Source organism: Pan paniscus, chromosome 13, assembly GCF_029289425.2.
Source record: "Pan paniscus chromosome 13, NHGRI_mPanPan1-v2.0_pri, whole genome shotgun sequence".
Classification (NCBI taxonomy): Eukaryota; Metazoa; Chordata; class Mammalia; order Primates; family Hominidae; genus Pan; species Pan paniscus.
Genome location: NC_073262.2, coordinates 74,363,641 through 74,381,481, shown reverse-complemented (window position 1 = coordinate 74,381,481; position 17,841 = coordinate 74,363,641). Strand labels below are relative to the sequence as shown.

Here is a 17,841-nt window from a genome sequence, read left to right as displayed (position 1 = left end):
TTATTTGGTGACTGCTACATTTTAATCCAATTAATCTAGAAAAATCAAAGAATACTAGAATTATGCAAGAAGGCAAATACCACTATATTCCCAGACTTCAATAAACCCCTGAGAACAAATGAATGCATGATTCAGGAGGCCAAAACAAAACAGAAACACTAATCAACTCACAGGTTCTCAAATGTAAGAAAAGACTCACTTCTGGAATTCATTTTTAAAGATAGTTTGTAAGTCTAATCAGCCTTGAAAATAACATAAACCATTACTAATTAATTTTTGCCAAGTATCTGAGATATGATCTGCTTAGTAAGAACAGTGATTCAATCAGATTACCTTTACTCCACAGTTCTGCACATAAACAGCCTAAAACAGGTTTTAAATGGTATAAAATAAAGGAATTAATATAAACATAGGTGAATATGTTAATGAATTTCAGCTTCTTAGAAGTTTAGAGCACAGATACCTATTCTCTTCTTTGACAACTGTCACAGAAGAAAAAAAAAAGAAAAAAAAAAAAAAAGCTAAACCATGGCAGTCACTGATCATGTAGGTAATGTGAGAAAGACTGTACCTCTTTAACTATCCAGGACAAAAAGGCAATCAAGAAAGTCTTTCCTACCAGCTTAGACCTTGGCCTTCCAAGGATATAAAATTAACACTGCTGGCTTCTGGCCTGTGAAGAAACAACTAGAATATTTTTAGACCACAAAGGACCTGGGAATGCACCTAGATTTAGAATTAGCATTAAGTCTGGGTCAACCACTCAGAACTACACAGAAGTCTCAAGGGCAAAGGATGGCACATAGCTGAATTATTTTTCAAGTAGAAGAAAGCCTCTGGCAAGAGGGGGTTTTTATCAGGAAGAAAGACCTGGAAAAGGTAGAAAGCTAAGGAAGGTGAATGTAGGGAATGGGAGTGTTGGTAGAAGACTGTGAAATGGAAGGAGTGAGCTTTTGGGATGCGTGGAACCCAAAGTTGTGAAGTCTCTTCTAAGGTCATCAATGATACTCAGTACTCAAACACAGTCCACGTTACAATAATGCCCCCTTCTGGACACAAGTGTTCTTAGCCCGGAATATTAAAATTTAAATAACTACCTATTTTTCATACCTTACTTTTTTTTGACCTTCTGAAAGATGTTACTTTAAACCTTAACTCTCTGAAATATTAATTTCTCCCTTCCCCTTGCTCCTTCTCTTCATAATAAGGTTTAAATATCCTCTACTAATCTCTCGTAAGAGTTTCATTTCCTTTATTCTCCTTGTCAATGTGATTTAGAGCATTATATTAAAAAAAAGAAATTAATAAGTGAAAATAACATTTTAGCTCCGGTGTGATGTGTCATGCCTATAATCTCAGCACTTTGGGGAACTGAGGCAAAAGGATTCCTTGATCCTAGAAATTTGAGACAAGCCTGGCCAGCATAACAAGACTCTGTCTCTATAAAAAATCAGCTGGGCATGGTGGCACATGGCTGTAGTCCCAGCTACTCAGGAGGCTGAGGCGGGAGGATTGTTTGAGCCCAAGAGGTCAAGGCTGCAGTGAGCCATGGTTGCACCACTGTATTCCAGCCTGGGTAACAAGAGTGAGGCCCTGTCTCAAAAAATAATTAAATTAAACAATATGATTTAGTTGTTGTCCTAAAGCAGAATGGCTTTAATTCGCCCTTACCAGGCGGTAAGACACATGACCTAGTAATAATGGAACAAAAATTTAGGTGTCTAGCCTGTGATGGCACCAGAGGTAAAAATGTAAGTAATATATTCTCCTTGCTCTCAAGAATCTCTAACAAAAAGTCATCAAGTTACCAAATAATTAAGAATCCACCAGTAGGCAGGGACAGTGACTCATGCCTGTAATCCCAGCATCTTGGAAGGTCAAGGCAGGAGGATCGCTTAAAGCCAGGAGTTTGATACCAGCCTGCACAGTCAGCCTGTAGAGATGGGTGAGTCCCCATCTCTACAAAAACAAAAAAATTAGATGGCTATGGTAGTGTGAACCTGTAGTCCAAGCTACTTGGGAGGCTGAGGTGAAAGTACTGCTTGAGCCTGGAGGTAGAAGCTGCAGTTTGTGCCACTGTACTCCAACCTGAACAACAGAGTGAGACTGTTAAAAAAAAAAAAAAAAACTACCAGCAAAGAAAAGTTATGAGAGGTTTGATTAGCTGTATCTCTTTTTTCTTTAAACAAATTGTTTTTAGTAGGAAAAAAAAATCCACTTTAGGAAAACAATAGATTTTTTAAAATAAACCCAGTGTTTTTATACTTCTATGCTTTAAAAATATTTAATAAATGAGTACATTCTATATTGAAAAGAAAAACAAGTATCCATCCTAAGTTATGATACAAAATAGATTTTTTACTGTGGTTTACTGTCAAAAAAGGTTTGAAAGCCATGGCCTTCATCCGTATCCTGTATTTTTCAGGCCAAATTACAAATAAATACTGGACTTGTAGGCATATGTTTTAAGGATTATGAAATGCACTTAGCCTAATTTTCTAACGGTAATGAGATCTTCAGACAGCCTTTAACCCTTCACAGGTTCCATTATAATGGTAAATCTGCCAACAAGAAAGGGAAACATCATTTAGAAATAAGAACCTCAAAGAAAGGAAAAGATGTAGATCTAACTTGGAAACTTAAATTCTTAAATCTAAATACAGTGTTAACCTTTTCTGGGAAGGAACAGCCAACCCTTTGTTCATAGCTATTTGGAGAAACTGGTAATTCAACTGTTAATCAGCTCATGCTGCTTTGATAAACACAATCTCACATGCCTACACATCACTGAAAATTTCAAATAGATATCATAAGCTAAATAAATTAAAGCAATCACATTTGGCTTGTTTTTCAAAGCATATTTATTTACTGCTCTCTACAATGTTCTATCTTGACCAGAATTGAGTCTCCACTCTTAATTACTGACAGCTAAAAACTCTGAAGTCAAATAGTTCACAATAGATAAGCTAATATTTAATCAAGAGGAAGATACTATTCCGCCCCACTGAGAAAAACCTTTGTTGAAAATTATGCCAGATAGTATACTCTGTAAAAAATTTTTTATTAATAATCTATTTATAAAATGACTGGAGGTAAAATATGCTACCTTCCCCACTGTCTTATAACTAATCCAAATATTCAACAAAGTTTAAATCATATATAAAATGTTCTTCAAAACCTTTCTATAGCCAATCATGTTCACTAGGGACATTTTTATTTTAAAAAGTAGCTACTTAACTAAATTGTCTCTCCATGGCTTAATTTAGTAATAACATTAAACTAACAGTATGAAGTTTAATGGTATCTTTCTTCCTTCTCCCTTTCTCTCTCATATCTACACTCATAAACAAACAAAAAAAAAAGTTGGCATAAAGAAAAACAGCAAGGGGCTGGGCACAGTGGCTCACGCCTATAATCCCAGCACTTTGGGAGGACCAGGTGGGTGGATCACTTGAGGTCAGGAGTTCGAGACTAGCCCGGCCAACATGGTGAAACCCCGTCTCTACCAAAAATACAAAAATTAGCTGGGCTTGGTGGCAGATGTCTGTAATCCCAGCTACTCAGGTGGCTGAGGCAGGGGAATTGCTTGAACCTGGGAGGTGGAGATCGTGCCACTGCACTCCAGCCCGGGAGAGACAGCAAGACTCCGTCTCCAAAAAAAAGAAAAATAGCAGGGGAATGATCTCTTTTAAAGTTTATAGTCTAAACATGCCCATTCAAGATGAATATAAAAATACAATTCTAATACTACAATATTTACCCCAGCAAAAAGCTTGTTTTTGAGTTCAAATCCATTAAGATAAAAATCAGTTTGTTATTGGCTACAAATGGTTTATCAAGACATATTTTTTATTTTAACCAACTTTTCTCAGAGTCAACTCTCAAAAATCAGAGTCACCTAAGACAGGCTATAAAACTAGGATAATTGGCCAGGCACAGTGGCTCACACCTGTAATCCCAGCACTTTGGGAGGCTGAGTAGGGTGGATCACGAGGTCAGGAGATTGAGACCATCCTGGCTAATACGGTGAAACCCCATCTCCACTAAAAATACAAAAAATTAGCCGGGCGTGGTGGCGGGCGCCTGTAGTCCCAGCTACTTTGGATGCTGAGGCAGGAGAATGGCGGGAACCCAGGGGGTGAAGCTTGCAGTGAGCCAAGATCACGCCACTGTACTCCAGCCTGGGCGACACAGCAAGACTCTGTCTCAAAAAAACAAAAAACAAAAAACAAAAAAACTAGGGTAATTGAAAGCTGGTTATAGTTACGATTAAACAAGCCAGTCTTTAGTCTCTACAGTAGTTTGGTTTAGTGACCCATCTAAGACACTATCCTGCTTAAAACTCTATTAAAATGCCTTTCATCACTTATAAGGCTATGATTTTTTTAAATGTTGAAATCTCTCAGAAAATCCCTCAAAAATTTGTGACTTTGATTTATGGGTAAATTCTCTGTGAATGTGGGCTGGACTTAGTGTTTCTCTTCCAATGGACAGAATGTGGCAGAGGTGATGCTTTGTGACTTCCAAATCTAAGTCATAAAAAGGACAGTTTTCTTCTGACTCTCTTTTTCTCTTCGATTGCTCACTCTGGGAGAACCCAGCTAACATGCTACAAGGATACTCAAGTAGATCCGTGGAGTGGCCCACGAGGATGGGAACTCAGCTGTCCCACTAGCAACCAACACCAACTTGCCAGCCATGTGAACGAACCACCATGAAAGCAAGTCCTCGAGCCTCAGTCAAGACTTCAGATCACTAAAGCTCTAACTGAAATCTTGACTTTGACCCAATGAGAGAAGCTGAGCCAGAACCACCTAGCTAAGCTGCTACCAAATTCTTGACCAGCAGAAACTATAAGAGATAATAAATGTTTATTGTTTTGGGGAGAAAAAAACAGACATAAGAAGAAATAGAAAATCTGAAGAGACTATAACCATTAAAAAAACTTGAGCAGTTAGGGAGGCCAAGGCAGGAGGATGACTTGAGGCCAGGAGCTTGAAACCAGCCTGGGTAACATAGCGAGACCCCATCTATACAAAAAAAATTTTTTTTAACTAGCCAGGCATAGTGATACCTGCCTGTAGTCCCAGCTACTTAGGAGGCTGAGGCAGGAGGACTTGAGCCCAGGAGATTGAAGCTACAGTGAGCTGAAATCACACCACTGCACTCCAGTCTCGGCCACAGACTGAGACCCTGTCTCTAAACTGCACCCCCGCCCGCCGCCACACACACACACACACACACACACACACACACACACACACACAGACACACACACACTCCAAATGATGAATAACCCCTGCTCTCTACTCTCTGTAGAAAAAAGTCATAATCAAGGCAGTTTTAAAATGGAAATCTAATGAGCTTTTAAGAAACAGGCATCTTTTATAAATTATTCTACAAAATAGCAAAAGCAAAAACTGACCAATTTATTTTAAAACCATAACCATGATGACCAATGAACATGGACAGTATAAGAAAATCAAAGGCAAATTTCATTCATTAGTACATATACAAAAAACCCTCAATAAAATATTAGCTAATCTTTTCTTTTTCTTTTTTTTTGAGACGGAGTCTCACCCTGTTGCCCAGGCTGGAGTGCAATGGCGCGATCTCGGCTCACTGCAACCTCTGCCTCCCGAGTTCAAGCGATTCTCCTGCCTCACCCTCCAGAGTAGCTGGGATTACAGGCGCCTGCCACCATGCCCAGCTAATTTTTGTATTTTTAGTAGAGACGGGGTTTCACCATTTTGGCCAGGCTGGTCTCGAACTCCTGACCTCATGATCCGCCTGCCTCGGCCTCCCAAAGTGCTGGGATTACAGGCGTGAGCCATCATGCCCAGCCTAGCTAATCTATTTTTAAAATACATGCAGGCCAGGAGTGGTGGCTCACACCAGTAATCCTAACACTATGGGAGGCTGAGGTGGGTGGACTGCTTGAGCTCAGGAGTTCAAGACCAGCCTAGGCAACACGGCGAGACCCTGTTTCTTTTCTTTTCTTTTGAGACAGAGTCTCGCTGTGTCACTCAGGCTGGAGTGCAGTGGCGCCATCTCGGCTCACTGCAAGCTCCGCCTCCCCGGTTGACGCCATTCTCCTGTCTCAGCCTCCCAAGTAGCTAGGACCACAGGCGCCCACCACCACGCTCGGCTAATTTTTTGTATTTTTAGTAGAGATGGGGTTTCACCATGTTAGCCAGGATGGTCTCGATCTCCTGACCTCGTGATCCGCCCACCTCAGCCTCCCAAAGTGCTGGGATTACAGGTGTGAGCCACCGTGCCTGGCCTGTGAGACCCTGTTTCTACTAAAAATTTAAAAATTAGCTGGGTGTGGTGGCAGCACATGCCTGTAGTCCCAGCTACCCGGGTGGTTGAAGTGGGAGAATTGCTTAAGCCTGGGAGGCGGAGGTTGCAGGGAGCCAAAATCGCACCACTGCATTCCAAAATGGGTGACAAAGTGAAACCCTGTCTCAAAAAATAAAAAAAAGAGATAAAATACATGCAAAAACTCATCTGCCATGCCTAGAGGTGACTACGAGTAATTAAAGCAAAAAAGTAAACATGTCTCCTGCTTTTCTAACATTTAGGGTAACCAAAACCCCTAGTTATTGAGAGAAAGCTCCCCTTTACAGAAGAGCTTTAGCCAATAAATGCAGAAAGAATGGCAGAATTACAAAAACAATGCTGCAACTCCTAATTAAATAACTTAGATGAGGATCATCGATGAGTATTAACACCATCAGATAAAAGGCTGATAAAGAAATTAATAGTCACATAGTGCCCAAGTATCACCCTCAGATATTACCTATTAGTCACAAGGGGCTAATTATGATGGAGAGATCAGGTTATCACAATTGTAACCCAATAATCAAGCTTAGCATTGCTCAATAGCCAGAGATGTGCTACTAATATGATACAATATGAAGGACACAACATCACTTATGAGATTTTCTTGCCAAAAAAGTTCAGCCTAAAGTGAATCAAGCTTCTTTTCTTTTCTTTTCTTTTCTTGAGATAGGATCTTGCTGTGTCGCTCAGGCTAGAGTTCAGTAGTGCGATCATGGCCAGCACCTCGACCTTGCAAACTCAATTGATCCTCCCACCTCAACCTCCACAGTAGCTAGGACTATAGGTGCCTGCTATCATGCCTGGCTAATTTTGTTTTCCTTTTTTTTTTGTAGAGACAGGGTCTTGCCATGTTGCCCACGCTGGTCTTGAACTCCTGGGCTCAAGTGATCCACCTACCTCAGCCTCCCAAATATCTTTCTTCCTTCTTCCTTTCTCTCTCATATCCCAACGTAATGGGATGACAGGTGTGAACCACCACGCACAGTTCGAATTAGATCAAAATTGAGCTTTTAAATCTAACTTCCAGTTTAAAGGAAATATAAGGGATAAAAGCTAAATGTGAGAATGCCATCAGACAAACCCAGGAGGGGAGACAGTCTACAAACCAACTGGCCCACCCTCTTCAACAAGTAGATATCATGAGGCAAAAAGTAGTATGTGTGTGGAGAATATTCAAGATTTTTAAAAATTAGGAAGGGTGTAGTGGCTCATGCCTGTAATCCCAGCACCTTGGGAGGCCAAGGCAGGAGGATCGCTTTGAGCCCAGGAGTTCAAAGCCAGCCCTGGCAACATAGTGAGACCCCATCTCTACAAAAAAAAACAAAAAACAAAAACAAAACAAAAAAATTAGTTGGGCATGGTGGTGTGCACCTATGTTCCCAGCTACTTGGGAGGCTGAGGTGAGAGGATCGCTTGAGCCTGGGAGGTTGAGGCTATAACAAGCCATGGTTGCACCACTGCATTCCAGCCTAGGTGACAGAGCAAGACCTTGTCTCAAAAATAATAATAATAATTAAAAAAAATAAAAACATATAGCAATGCAATGTATGTATGGTACAGCAACACTTTGGAGGGAAACAAACTAAATTTCTTGAGGAAAGAAAAATGTTTGTAAACCTAGGACTATTTTGTAAAAGGAACAAAGGGGGTGATTTTCTGTATCAGAAATTAGAATATAATACAAAGGTGCAGTAATTAAAACTGGGTTGTGTAGAACCAAACAAATAGATTCATAGTGAAAATAGAGAGCCCAGAAATGCCCATAAATATATGGGAATTTACTGTATGACAAAGTTGGCATCGGACTTCAGTGGGGGAAAAGACAGACTAACAAACGGCACTGAGAAAATTATATAGAGAAAAATTAGGTTGGATCCCTACCTCATACTATTTTTAAAAATATAACCCAAATATCTACATGTGAAGGGTAAAACTATAAAATTAATAGGAAAAACATAGAAGAATATATTTGCATCCACAATGTAGGAAACAATTTCTTTTTTAAAAAGACCAAAAGCACACAAAAAAGGGTTATACAGGTTGAGTATCCCTTACCCAAAATGTTTGGGACCAAAGGTGACAGATTATTTTGGATTTCTGACTATTTGCATTATACCTAGCAGTTCAGTATCCTAACTTAAAAATCTGAAATCTGAAATTCTCTAATCAGTATTTCTTTTGAGTGTCATGTTGGTGCTTAAAGTGTTTCAGATTTTGGGGCATTTTGAATGCTGAATTTTTGGATTAGGAATACTTAGCCTGTAATTGCTAGATTTGATCATATCAAAATGAAGGATTTGATCATATCAAAATAGAGGATTCTGTTCAATGAAGAATATTATAAGCAGTTAACAGATTAGAAGGGTTTTTAAAAAGACTAAAACAGACAAAAGTCCTCCCTAAAATATACAAAGTACACAAAGAATGCCTATACATCAGAAGATAACCTCAATCGTAGTAAATGGGGAGAAGGATATGAATATGCAATTCGCAGAAGGGAAAACTTGAATGGTTAAAAGATATATAAAGAGGTGGTCAACCTCACTGTAATCAGATAAATGTATATTAAAACATTTTGGTGTACCACTTTATACTCATCAAGTTAGCAAAAACTAGAAAGCTGGATAATATCCAGTCATCATGTGAATATGGTAAAGCAGTTACTTTTTCATGCACTGGTAGTGGGCGGGTAAACTTTGTAGCCATTCTGGAGAGTGACACGCAGAACCTAATTAAGCTAAGTCTTATATACAATAACATAGCAAGTAAATTCTTGGGCATACACCCCAGAGAAAGTATTCCACAGTCCTCAAGGGAAAAAACACATATTTTTTGCAGTGTTGCTTATGATAGTAAAGCAAAGAGACAAAAGGAAACTGAGTGCATAGCACTGGGGGAATGGATAAGTAAAATGTGGTACATAATAGGATATTATATATTAGAAATAAATGACTAAATACATATATAGCAACATGGAATAAACAAAAGACATACAGCACTATGCCATTTATATATATAAAGTATATATACACAGAGATATGTGAAACCTTGAAAAACAGAGGATAATCTGAAGGATGTATGTTAAAAATTCAAAAGTGGGCCGGGCATGGTGGCTAACACCTGTAATCCAAGCACTTTGGGAGGCCGAAGAAGGCGGATCATGAGGTCAGGAGTTCGAGACCAGCCTGGCCAACATGGTGAAAGCCCGTCTCTACTAAAGATACAAAAAATTAGTCAGGTGTGGTGGCACGTGCCTGTAATCCCAGCTACTTGGGAGGCTGAGGCAGGAGAATCACTTAAACTCGGGAGGTGGAGGTTGCAGTGAGCTGAGATCACATGATTGCACTACAGCCTGGGCGACAGGGCAAGACTCCATCTCAAAAAAAAACCCAAAAACCAAACAAATAAACAAACAAAAACTGCAAAAGTGGTCACTTAATGCATTAGTGGGAATGAGAATGGAATTAGAGATGAGAAATGAGGGACACATACACAAACCCTAAAGAATGGTCTTTCAAGAATTAATGATGGAGATGGGCCATTGATACAGTTTGGACATCCCCTCCAAAGCTCTTGTTGAGATGTAATCCCCAGTGTTGGAAGTGGGGCCTAGTGGGAGATGTTTGGGTCATGGAGGCGGATCCCTCACGGTTTTGTTTAAAACTGTGTGGCACCTCCCCCACCTCTTGCTCACTGCATGAGACATGCTGACGCCCCTTTGCCTTCTGCCATGATTAGAAGCTTCCTGAGGCCTTGCCAAAAGAAGCCAGTGACATACTTCCTGTAAAGCTTGCAGAGCCATGAGCCAATTAAACCTCTTTTCTTTTTTTTTTGAAACGGAGTTTCACTCCTGTTGCCCAGGCTGGAGTGCAATAGCCAGATCTCAGCTCACCACAACCTCTGCCTCCCAGGTTCAAGCAATTCTCCTGCCTCAGCCTCCTGAGTAGCTGGGATTACAGGCATGCGCCACCACACCCACCTAATTTTGTATTTTTAGTAGAGACGGGGTTTCTCCGTGTTGGTCAGGCTAGTCTTGAACTTCCGACCTCAGGTGATCCGCCCACCTCGGCCTCCCAAAGTGCTGGGATTACAGGCGTGAGCCACCCCACCCAGCCACCTCTTTTCAAGTTACCCAGCCTCAGTATTTCTTTATAGCAACACAAAGAACTAACCCAGCCATAAATTAAGAAATATGAACACTTCAGGGGTGGGTGGATCATGAGGTCAGGAGTTTGAGACCAGCCTGGCCAATATGGTGAAACCCTGTCTCTACTAAAAGTACAAAAATTAGCTGGCATGGTGGCACAAGCCTGTAGTCCCAGCTACTCAGGAAGCTGAGGCAGAAGAATCGCTTGAACCCGGGAGGTGGAGGTTGCAGTGAGCCGAGATTGTGCCACTGCACTCCAGCCTGGGAGAGTGAGTGAGACTCAGCCTCAAAAAAAAAAAAAGAAGAAAGAAATATGAACAAGTGAGTTCAGTGAAACTAAAGTCTTAAGAAGAACATAAAAGAAAAAAAATCCTATAGGAGAAAAACAAAAGCCAAAGCACAGAAAAAAAAGGTAACTCAAACAAAGGCTAACAAGCAACTTGGTTTAGTTACAAGAAATTAAATGTTCTGATTCATTTACTTTTAAAATTGCATGTTCAACATAAGCTTATTGAATAAATACATAAAATTAATATACTTCAGTCTTTAAATTCTACAAGAAAAGGAAAATGAGCTGAAAGAAATAACAATGAAGCTGACCATGAGAGTAGCCAGCCTTTTCATCTTGAAACCTTTTAGAAATATCAGCTCTAAGGACAGTTATGTTGCAGTTTCACAACAAGCATAGAGCATTTACAATCTCCAGTATTTGTCCCCTGGACTAGATAAAATTAGCCCACCAACTAGCCCTAAAATGTTAGGTCTCTAAAGGATAAAGGCCATGTTAAACTAAAATACTATGTAATAGCACCCAGCACAGAACTATTTTAAGTAAGCATTTGTTCCTGATATGTAACTAGATTGTCCCGTGTACCTCTACTATTTCAGCTTTTTTGGTCTAGTACAGTTATCAAAATGAATAACCCAGAAAAATAATAAGATTAAGTCAAATCACTGCGAAAATAAGCCACAAAATTATCTCCCTTATTAGCATTAACAGCAGAAGGCTATAAGCTTATCCTTCCACTCCTGTGCCTTTGAATACTAATATATTTTGCATTCTAACAATATAAGTCTGATTGTATCTCTCTCTAATCTCCAGAAAGGAATATAGAGTTCAGATCAGGAATCCTAGTTAACTTTGAGCTTAACACAGTATGGCACATAAAACTTGCTTAACCAATGTTTGTTGAAATAAATTACTGATTTAATAAGAGAAGTCAATTGGTAGTTCAGTATATGTTAATAATTACTCTTGCAGCTCTTTTGAACAAATAAAATAACCATGTACTAGCATATCTGAAAAAAAGACAATTCCAAGTAAAAGATTAATAATTTTAGAGACACAAGGAAAATATGTAAAATATATCAAGTCAATCCACTCAGCTATGTCTGAGCTGAACAGAATCTATGCCTATCTCTTATAAATGGATATATTCTTAACCTTACCAATGGGGGATTCTGGAGTTAGCCCCATGCTTTGAAGCAATGCTTCAGCTTCTCTCCTTTTTTTTTCAAGATCTGATTCTTCTTGCACAGGAGCAACAGCTTCCTTCTTCTGATCTGTCTAAAATGTTTAGGTTAAAAACTTATGTTTACATATAGTATGAAAAATTTGTTTGCAAAAATGTTTTAAATAATATGCTAACACTGTATACTTTTAAGGCATGAACTTAGTTTTGAGTACAGGTTAAGTTCTTTTTATAGTCATTAAATGAAAATCATTCTCAATAGAGTTCTAGTAAATAACCTTCAAATGATACGTACTAAACTGCTCTATCTTCATATGTAATCAAGGAGTTTCCACAAAAATTTTCCTAACAGACAAATTCAAGAAGTACAGTCAACTTCAAATTATCTACAGTATGAAATTGCTGTCTATGGTCAGGAATAACAGACAACTTCCCCCAAGTGGCACAAAAGATTAGATACAATATCACATACAATGAAAATATTAAAGTGTAATTATTTAAGAGGTAACAAATTTTAAGTGACAATATGATTTGTTGAAAAAGAGTATCACAAACTTCTGTATAAAGTCTTCATTTTATTTGGGATTGTGTTTTGTAAAATTAAACTCACTTTTGCATAGCACAAAACATTTTGTTATGAAAATTTTTGTCAGCTTTTATCTCGGCTATTTATCGTTTTAGCACAATCTGCTGGTTAAACTAGATAAACCTCAATACTCTCAGATCATCCAAGACTTCTCAAGTAAAATGTAAGCTTTCCAAGGAAAAGTTTTTTTTATGTAAATCTCAAATCCCTATGCCACCTAGACAACTATTACTCAGACATTGTCTGGAGTGAATTTTGTTAGCCATAATATTCTATGCCATTTTGACTTAAAAGTCATCAGAAAAATTAATCAAAATAACAAAACAGGTTGTAATATCAAGCTGATGCTTCACTGTTGATAAAAAATATATTAATAGACTCACAGTTTAATACCATTGTATTATCTCTTGTAACATTTTTATAAACTTTGTTTTTTCCCATTGGTCTGTGTGACTCAATAGTTTTACAAGCTTTAAATTAGGTATAAATCATGCAATAGATATCCCTTAGAACCCATTTTTGCCAGTTATGGCCATCATTAGAAAACAAAAATGAAATTTGCTCTCAGCACGGAAATGTTTAGGGATATAAATATTATTTTGGAATAGCTCTGCCAACCTGAATCATGCTTCTACCAGTCAGCTTTTAATCTAATAGCTAATGTAAAGCTCCAATCCTCTTATAATGTCTCACAGGAAGGTTCAGAATAAACTAGCAAATTCTTCAATTACAGGCCTTTACAGCATCATAGTAATGCTGCACATAAATTGTACCTTCAACTTTTCTACTACTTATTTTTCTCTTAGTCCCCAAGAGATTTCTGGCAGTCTTGGCCATTATTTAGGCTACCACATATAAAAACTTGGTTCTAAAGACACACAAGAAAAACTACCTTACACTAGGTATTTAAAACATATCTGTAGTAAAAGTACACAGATATGTCTAAAGAGTTTCCATAGGGATAAAAGTATATTTCAATGCATGAACAAGTAAAATGTCTCCAGCTCAGGGCCAATGTACATTTGCTGTATATAATGTGATGCATATTTTTGATACAAAAAATCAAAAGAAGTACCTGGTCCACCTTTATGGTACCATCAAACCTACTACTCAGTAAAAATATTTCAATGACTAACTCATAAGAGATAAGAACAAATCCCTTAGTCAATTAAATCATCTATTACATATATTTGATTTGCTATTAATATTATCCATTCTGACAAATTAGCAGTTCAGACTAGCAAAATATTCAGATAAATTCAAAGTCCAAACTAAGTTATGATATATATACACCATATTTATGAGTTATTATAATATAGACGTCTTGACTGAGTGTGGTGGCTCGTGCCTGTAATCCCAACACTTTGGGAAGCCTAGGCAGGAGGACTGTTTGAGTTCAGGAGTTCGAGACCAGCCTGGGTAACATGGCAAAACCTCGTCTCTACAAAAAAATACAAAAATTAGCCTAGCATAGTGACATGTGCCTGTAGTCCCAGCTACTCCAGAGGCTGAAGTGGAAGGATCACCTGAGTCAGGGGAGGTTGAGGCTGCATTGAGTTGTGCTCAAACCACTGCACTCCAGTCCGAGTGACACAGTGAGACCCAGTCTCAAAAAAAAAAAAAAAAAAAAAACCCAAAACAAAAAAAAATACAGATGAGCCTTACTTTATAATAAATATATTCCTAGGAGACTAAATTGTAAATTGAACTTTAATAAATCAAATTTTAGAAATGCATCAATCTACACGAAATTGTTTTTAAAAATCATATTTTATCAGTTTTGTCATTTTCACATATCTTGCTTCTTTAAAGTAAGATTCACTTACAGTGCTATGTCTGCAGTCAGAACTGCTAGATTTTTAACTATCCTGAAATTATTAGGTTTGTGCAAAAGCAATCACAGTTTTTGCCATTACTTTTAACCACGATTACTTTTGCACCAACCTATATGTAAATATATAAATATGTGAAATAAAACCCAATTACTTTATGTTTATTTAAGAAAAAAATCAAACATACTTCTTTTTTTTTCCTTTCTTCTTCTTTTCTCTTCTTTTCCTCTCTGATTTGGGCCAGTCGCTGCTTCTTACGTTCCAACTCAGCCTTTAATTCACTTTTGTCTGACATGTTTGTGACCTTAGAAACATATAATCATTATGTTAGTAAAAGCAGCACAGTTGAAAAAACTAGTGTTCCAAGAAGAGAACTGTCCCGAAAGGCCATATAGTTCAATGCTATCTCAAAAAAGCACAAAAACCTTACTTTTAAAATAATGGGGCTGGGCAGTAGCTTACTTTGGGAGGCTAAAGTGGGAGAACTGCTTCAGGCCATGAGTTTGAGACCAGCCTGGGCAACAAAGCAAGACCCCATCTCTACCAAAAAAAAAAAAAAAAAAAAAAAAAAAGGCAAGAAAAATAAAAAATTAGGCGGCATGGTGGCATGTGCCTGTAGTCCCAACTACTTGGAAGGATTGCTGGAGCCCAGGAAGTCAAGGCTGCAGTGAGCCGTGATCATGCCACTGCACTCCAGCTTGGGCAACAGAGCGTCTCTAAAAAATAAACTTTTAAAAGATAAAATAAAGGAAGCATACATATTATTACTAAGATTTAAAAAATGTATAAACAAATATATATAATAAATATTACCTAGAGCTGAGCATAGTAGCTAGCCCATAGTAAGCACTTTAATGTTCGCATACACAAACTGAACACAATGTCTCAAAGTTTTTGATGACAATATATTAGGTACCCAAGATAAAGGTCAAAACTGGCTCTTAAAACAGAGGACATGGTTTGGCATTTAGAGCTCTTAAGCTATATGACACAGATCAAAACTATTACCAATTCTATTGCATTCATAGAAACTTGATAAAAAACAATAGGTCAAACTGAACTTTCCTGTAAGTTCTAAAAGTGCTGTAGTAATACTAAAGCAAAACGCAGGAGTTACCATCATTAGCTATCAAATCATATGACTGTATTTCTCCACAATAACACCTTACGTATACCTCTGATGGCACTTTTAGTACAATTATTTGTGGACATACCTGAAATGTTCCCTATTAGATTGTAATGTACTTGAAATCAGGGACTGTTTTTTAGTTATTTTTGTTGCCTTCACAACATCCAGCAGAATGACCTTAACATTACAATTGACACTGGCTAATGAATAATGGATACGGTGGACACAATTACAATCTGAGCTTCAAAAACCAATTGCATAAACACTACTTCAGCTTGAGTTTTAGGAAGAAATAATGAATTAGGATTTTTTTTCTTTTAAGTAGCCTAGCAGCTGAGCATAAGGCAGGAGCCAGGAACTCCTTACCTTCTCCACATGATTGACTTATTGCCTAATGATCAATCTCTTTCAATGTCTCTGTACAAGTGAAGTATTAAATGCTTTAGATCAAGAAAACTAGGAGAATAACCTCTGGAAAACTGTATTTCCAGAGGTTAGGGGAAATCTCTTAAAAAGCACAATTGTTAAATCTGAACAAAGGTAAGTCAGTCAAGAGGAGAAATTCACCTACTAAGAAGTGGATAAAGGAAATTTCAGCTACTAAACTCCATTAAGACCGGCAAGCGAATTGATAATTTTCAAGCATACGAAAAGGATGAAAAGTTGACATGGCAGGCCTGAAATATATACACAATATCTTCCAAGATTTGTTTGAACAAACTAAAAGCAAGAGACCGTGTTTCTTATTCCACCCTTTCTACACCTCTAAACAGCTCCATACAAACGGCTGGTGAAGAGAACTTCCATACGTAACTGTATGCTACGCTAGGCACATTATATTTTGTTCAACGTCAACTGTAAAACAGATATACCAACACTAATTGATATTAAAATAAGCGCATTTTTAAAGCCCAACAACAAAGTCTTGACCAGCTGAACTACAGCTGACCAATCCTCTCATCCTCACAGAAGCCAGAGCCTTCCTCCATGACCGACATGTTCACGTTCTTAAAACTCAAGAGAAGAGAGTCTCTAGAGTTTTGTGCTAGAACCTCCGTGTTCGGGGGCTTTCCATCACACATAAGGTGAGGGGAGACACTATCAAGGCAAGTAGAGATGGCCTTAATTTGTAAAATGGGGCAAGGAGAAAACGAATCACTTTCTCTCCTGGGGTCACGGCCAAGAGGGCGCGGTCCACGGCAGGGCGTCCGGAAGAAGCCAGTGGGCGCCGGACAAGCCTCAAGGCTCCCCAGGCCGCCTCTGGAGGGTCGAGAAGGGAAAGGAGTGGACTCCTCTCGCCGGGCCGCAATGAGTCACCGCACCCAGGTCTCCCCGCCTTTCCTCCCCAAAGCCGGGCCGGGCGGGGATGTCAGCAGGAACTGCCAAGCCGCCCTTCGAGTTGCGACGTGAAACACAGGCAGGGAGGCCTTGAGGGAAGAACAGTCAACCCACCTGTCAGGTGACTGGATGGGGAAGAGTCCTCCCGCCTGCAACTTCCCGGTAACGTCCCTCGCCTAAGCCCCCAACACCAACTGTAGCCACCACCAGCTCCGCGGCTTTCCAAAGCACACAAAGAGGGATGGGCGGCGGCTGCTACGGCGAGAGCTTAGGGACAAATAGCCTCACCAGAACGAGGTCGCTCCCAGAAATAAAAGGTGGGGCCCTGCTGCGAGGAATTGTAGCCCCTCCGTGACTTACCTGTCGTAAAGCAGAAGCCGGTAGATAAAACAAAGAACCCAGTCAACCCAGGGGCCTTAAGTATTTCCGCTTTGCCAAAAACTGGAAAACTACGCCTAATATTCTCAGGCCAGGAATCCAACTTCCGCCCTCGCCTTACAAACTGACACGATCGAGAAGAACTACAAACCCCGGCAACAAGGAAAACCTGCGTGCGACGAGCAGTGCGTTCTGGGAATTGTGGTCGCTGGGCGTCGCAAGGTGTGCTGGGACATGTAGTGTGTCCCCTCCTTTAGGTTTCCCACTCCAAGGCCTTCTTCCGTCGAGAAGCTTCTGTATAAAGTATTCTCGTCTGTTGATCCGTGCCCACAGTGTAGTATGTGTTATAGTGTAAGATCTTTGACCCAATATTGGCGGAATTTTAAGGTCTATTTTCCAGTGGTGAACCTGTGAATCACGCTGCTGCACATTTGGTGAAGACGTGAAGTAGACTGTTTAGGATGTAAAACATTATATATATATATGTACATACATATGTAAGTTTTAGGGAAAAAATGTCTTATATAGGCTTCATGTGGCATCTTAGGCAAAATCTAAATAAAAATATGTCAACTGACATAGCAAATAATTCTTTGGTATTTTGTTGCAGTGTG

The 17,841-nt window shown here is 39.1% G+C and overlaps 1 protein-coding gene across 19 annotated transcripts in view; it reads right to left on the bottom strand.

The window, feature by feature from the left end:
* The window catches only part of DYNC1I2 (dynein cytoplasmic 1 intermediate chain 2), a 60,910-nt gene extending 43,457 nt beyond the window's left edge, over positions 1-17,453 (bottom strand). For 10 of the 19 annotated variants that reach the window (XR_010109474.1, XM_057301435.2, XM_034954496.3 and 7 more), the window contains exons 1-3: positions 16,964-17,119; positions 14,570-14,686; positions 11,942-12,059 (exon numbers count right to left, since the gene is read on the bottom strand). Coding sequence is in view for 18 of the 19 variants with exons in the window: in XM_057301435.2 (XP_057157418.1) it covers positions 11,942-12,059; positions 14,570-14,677 (226 nt within the window). In the remaining variant the exon portion in view is untranslated. Of the gene's footprint in view, positions 1-11,941; positions 12,060-14,569; positions 14,687-16,963; positions 17,131-17,209 lie in introns of those variants that run through there. The other 9 variants (XM_034954495.4, XM_034954492.3, XM_057301436.2 and 6 more) reach the window with 6 other exon arrangements.
* Positions 17,454-17,841: the final 388 nt, after the last annotated feature.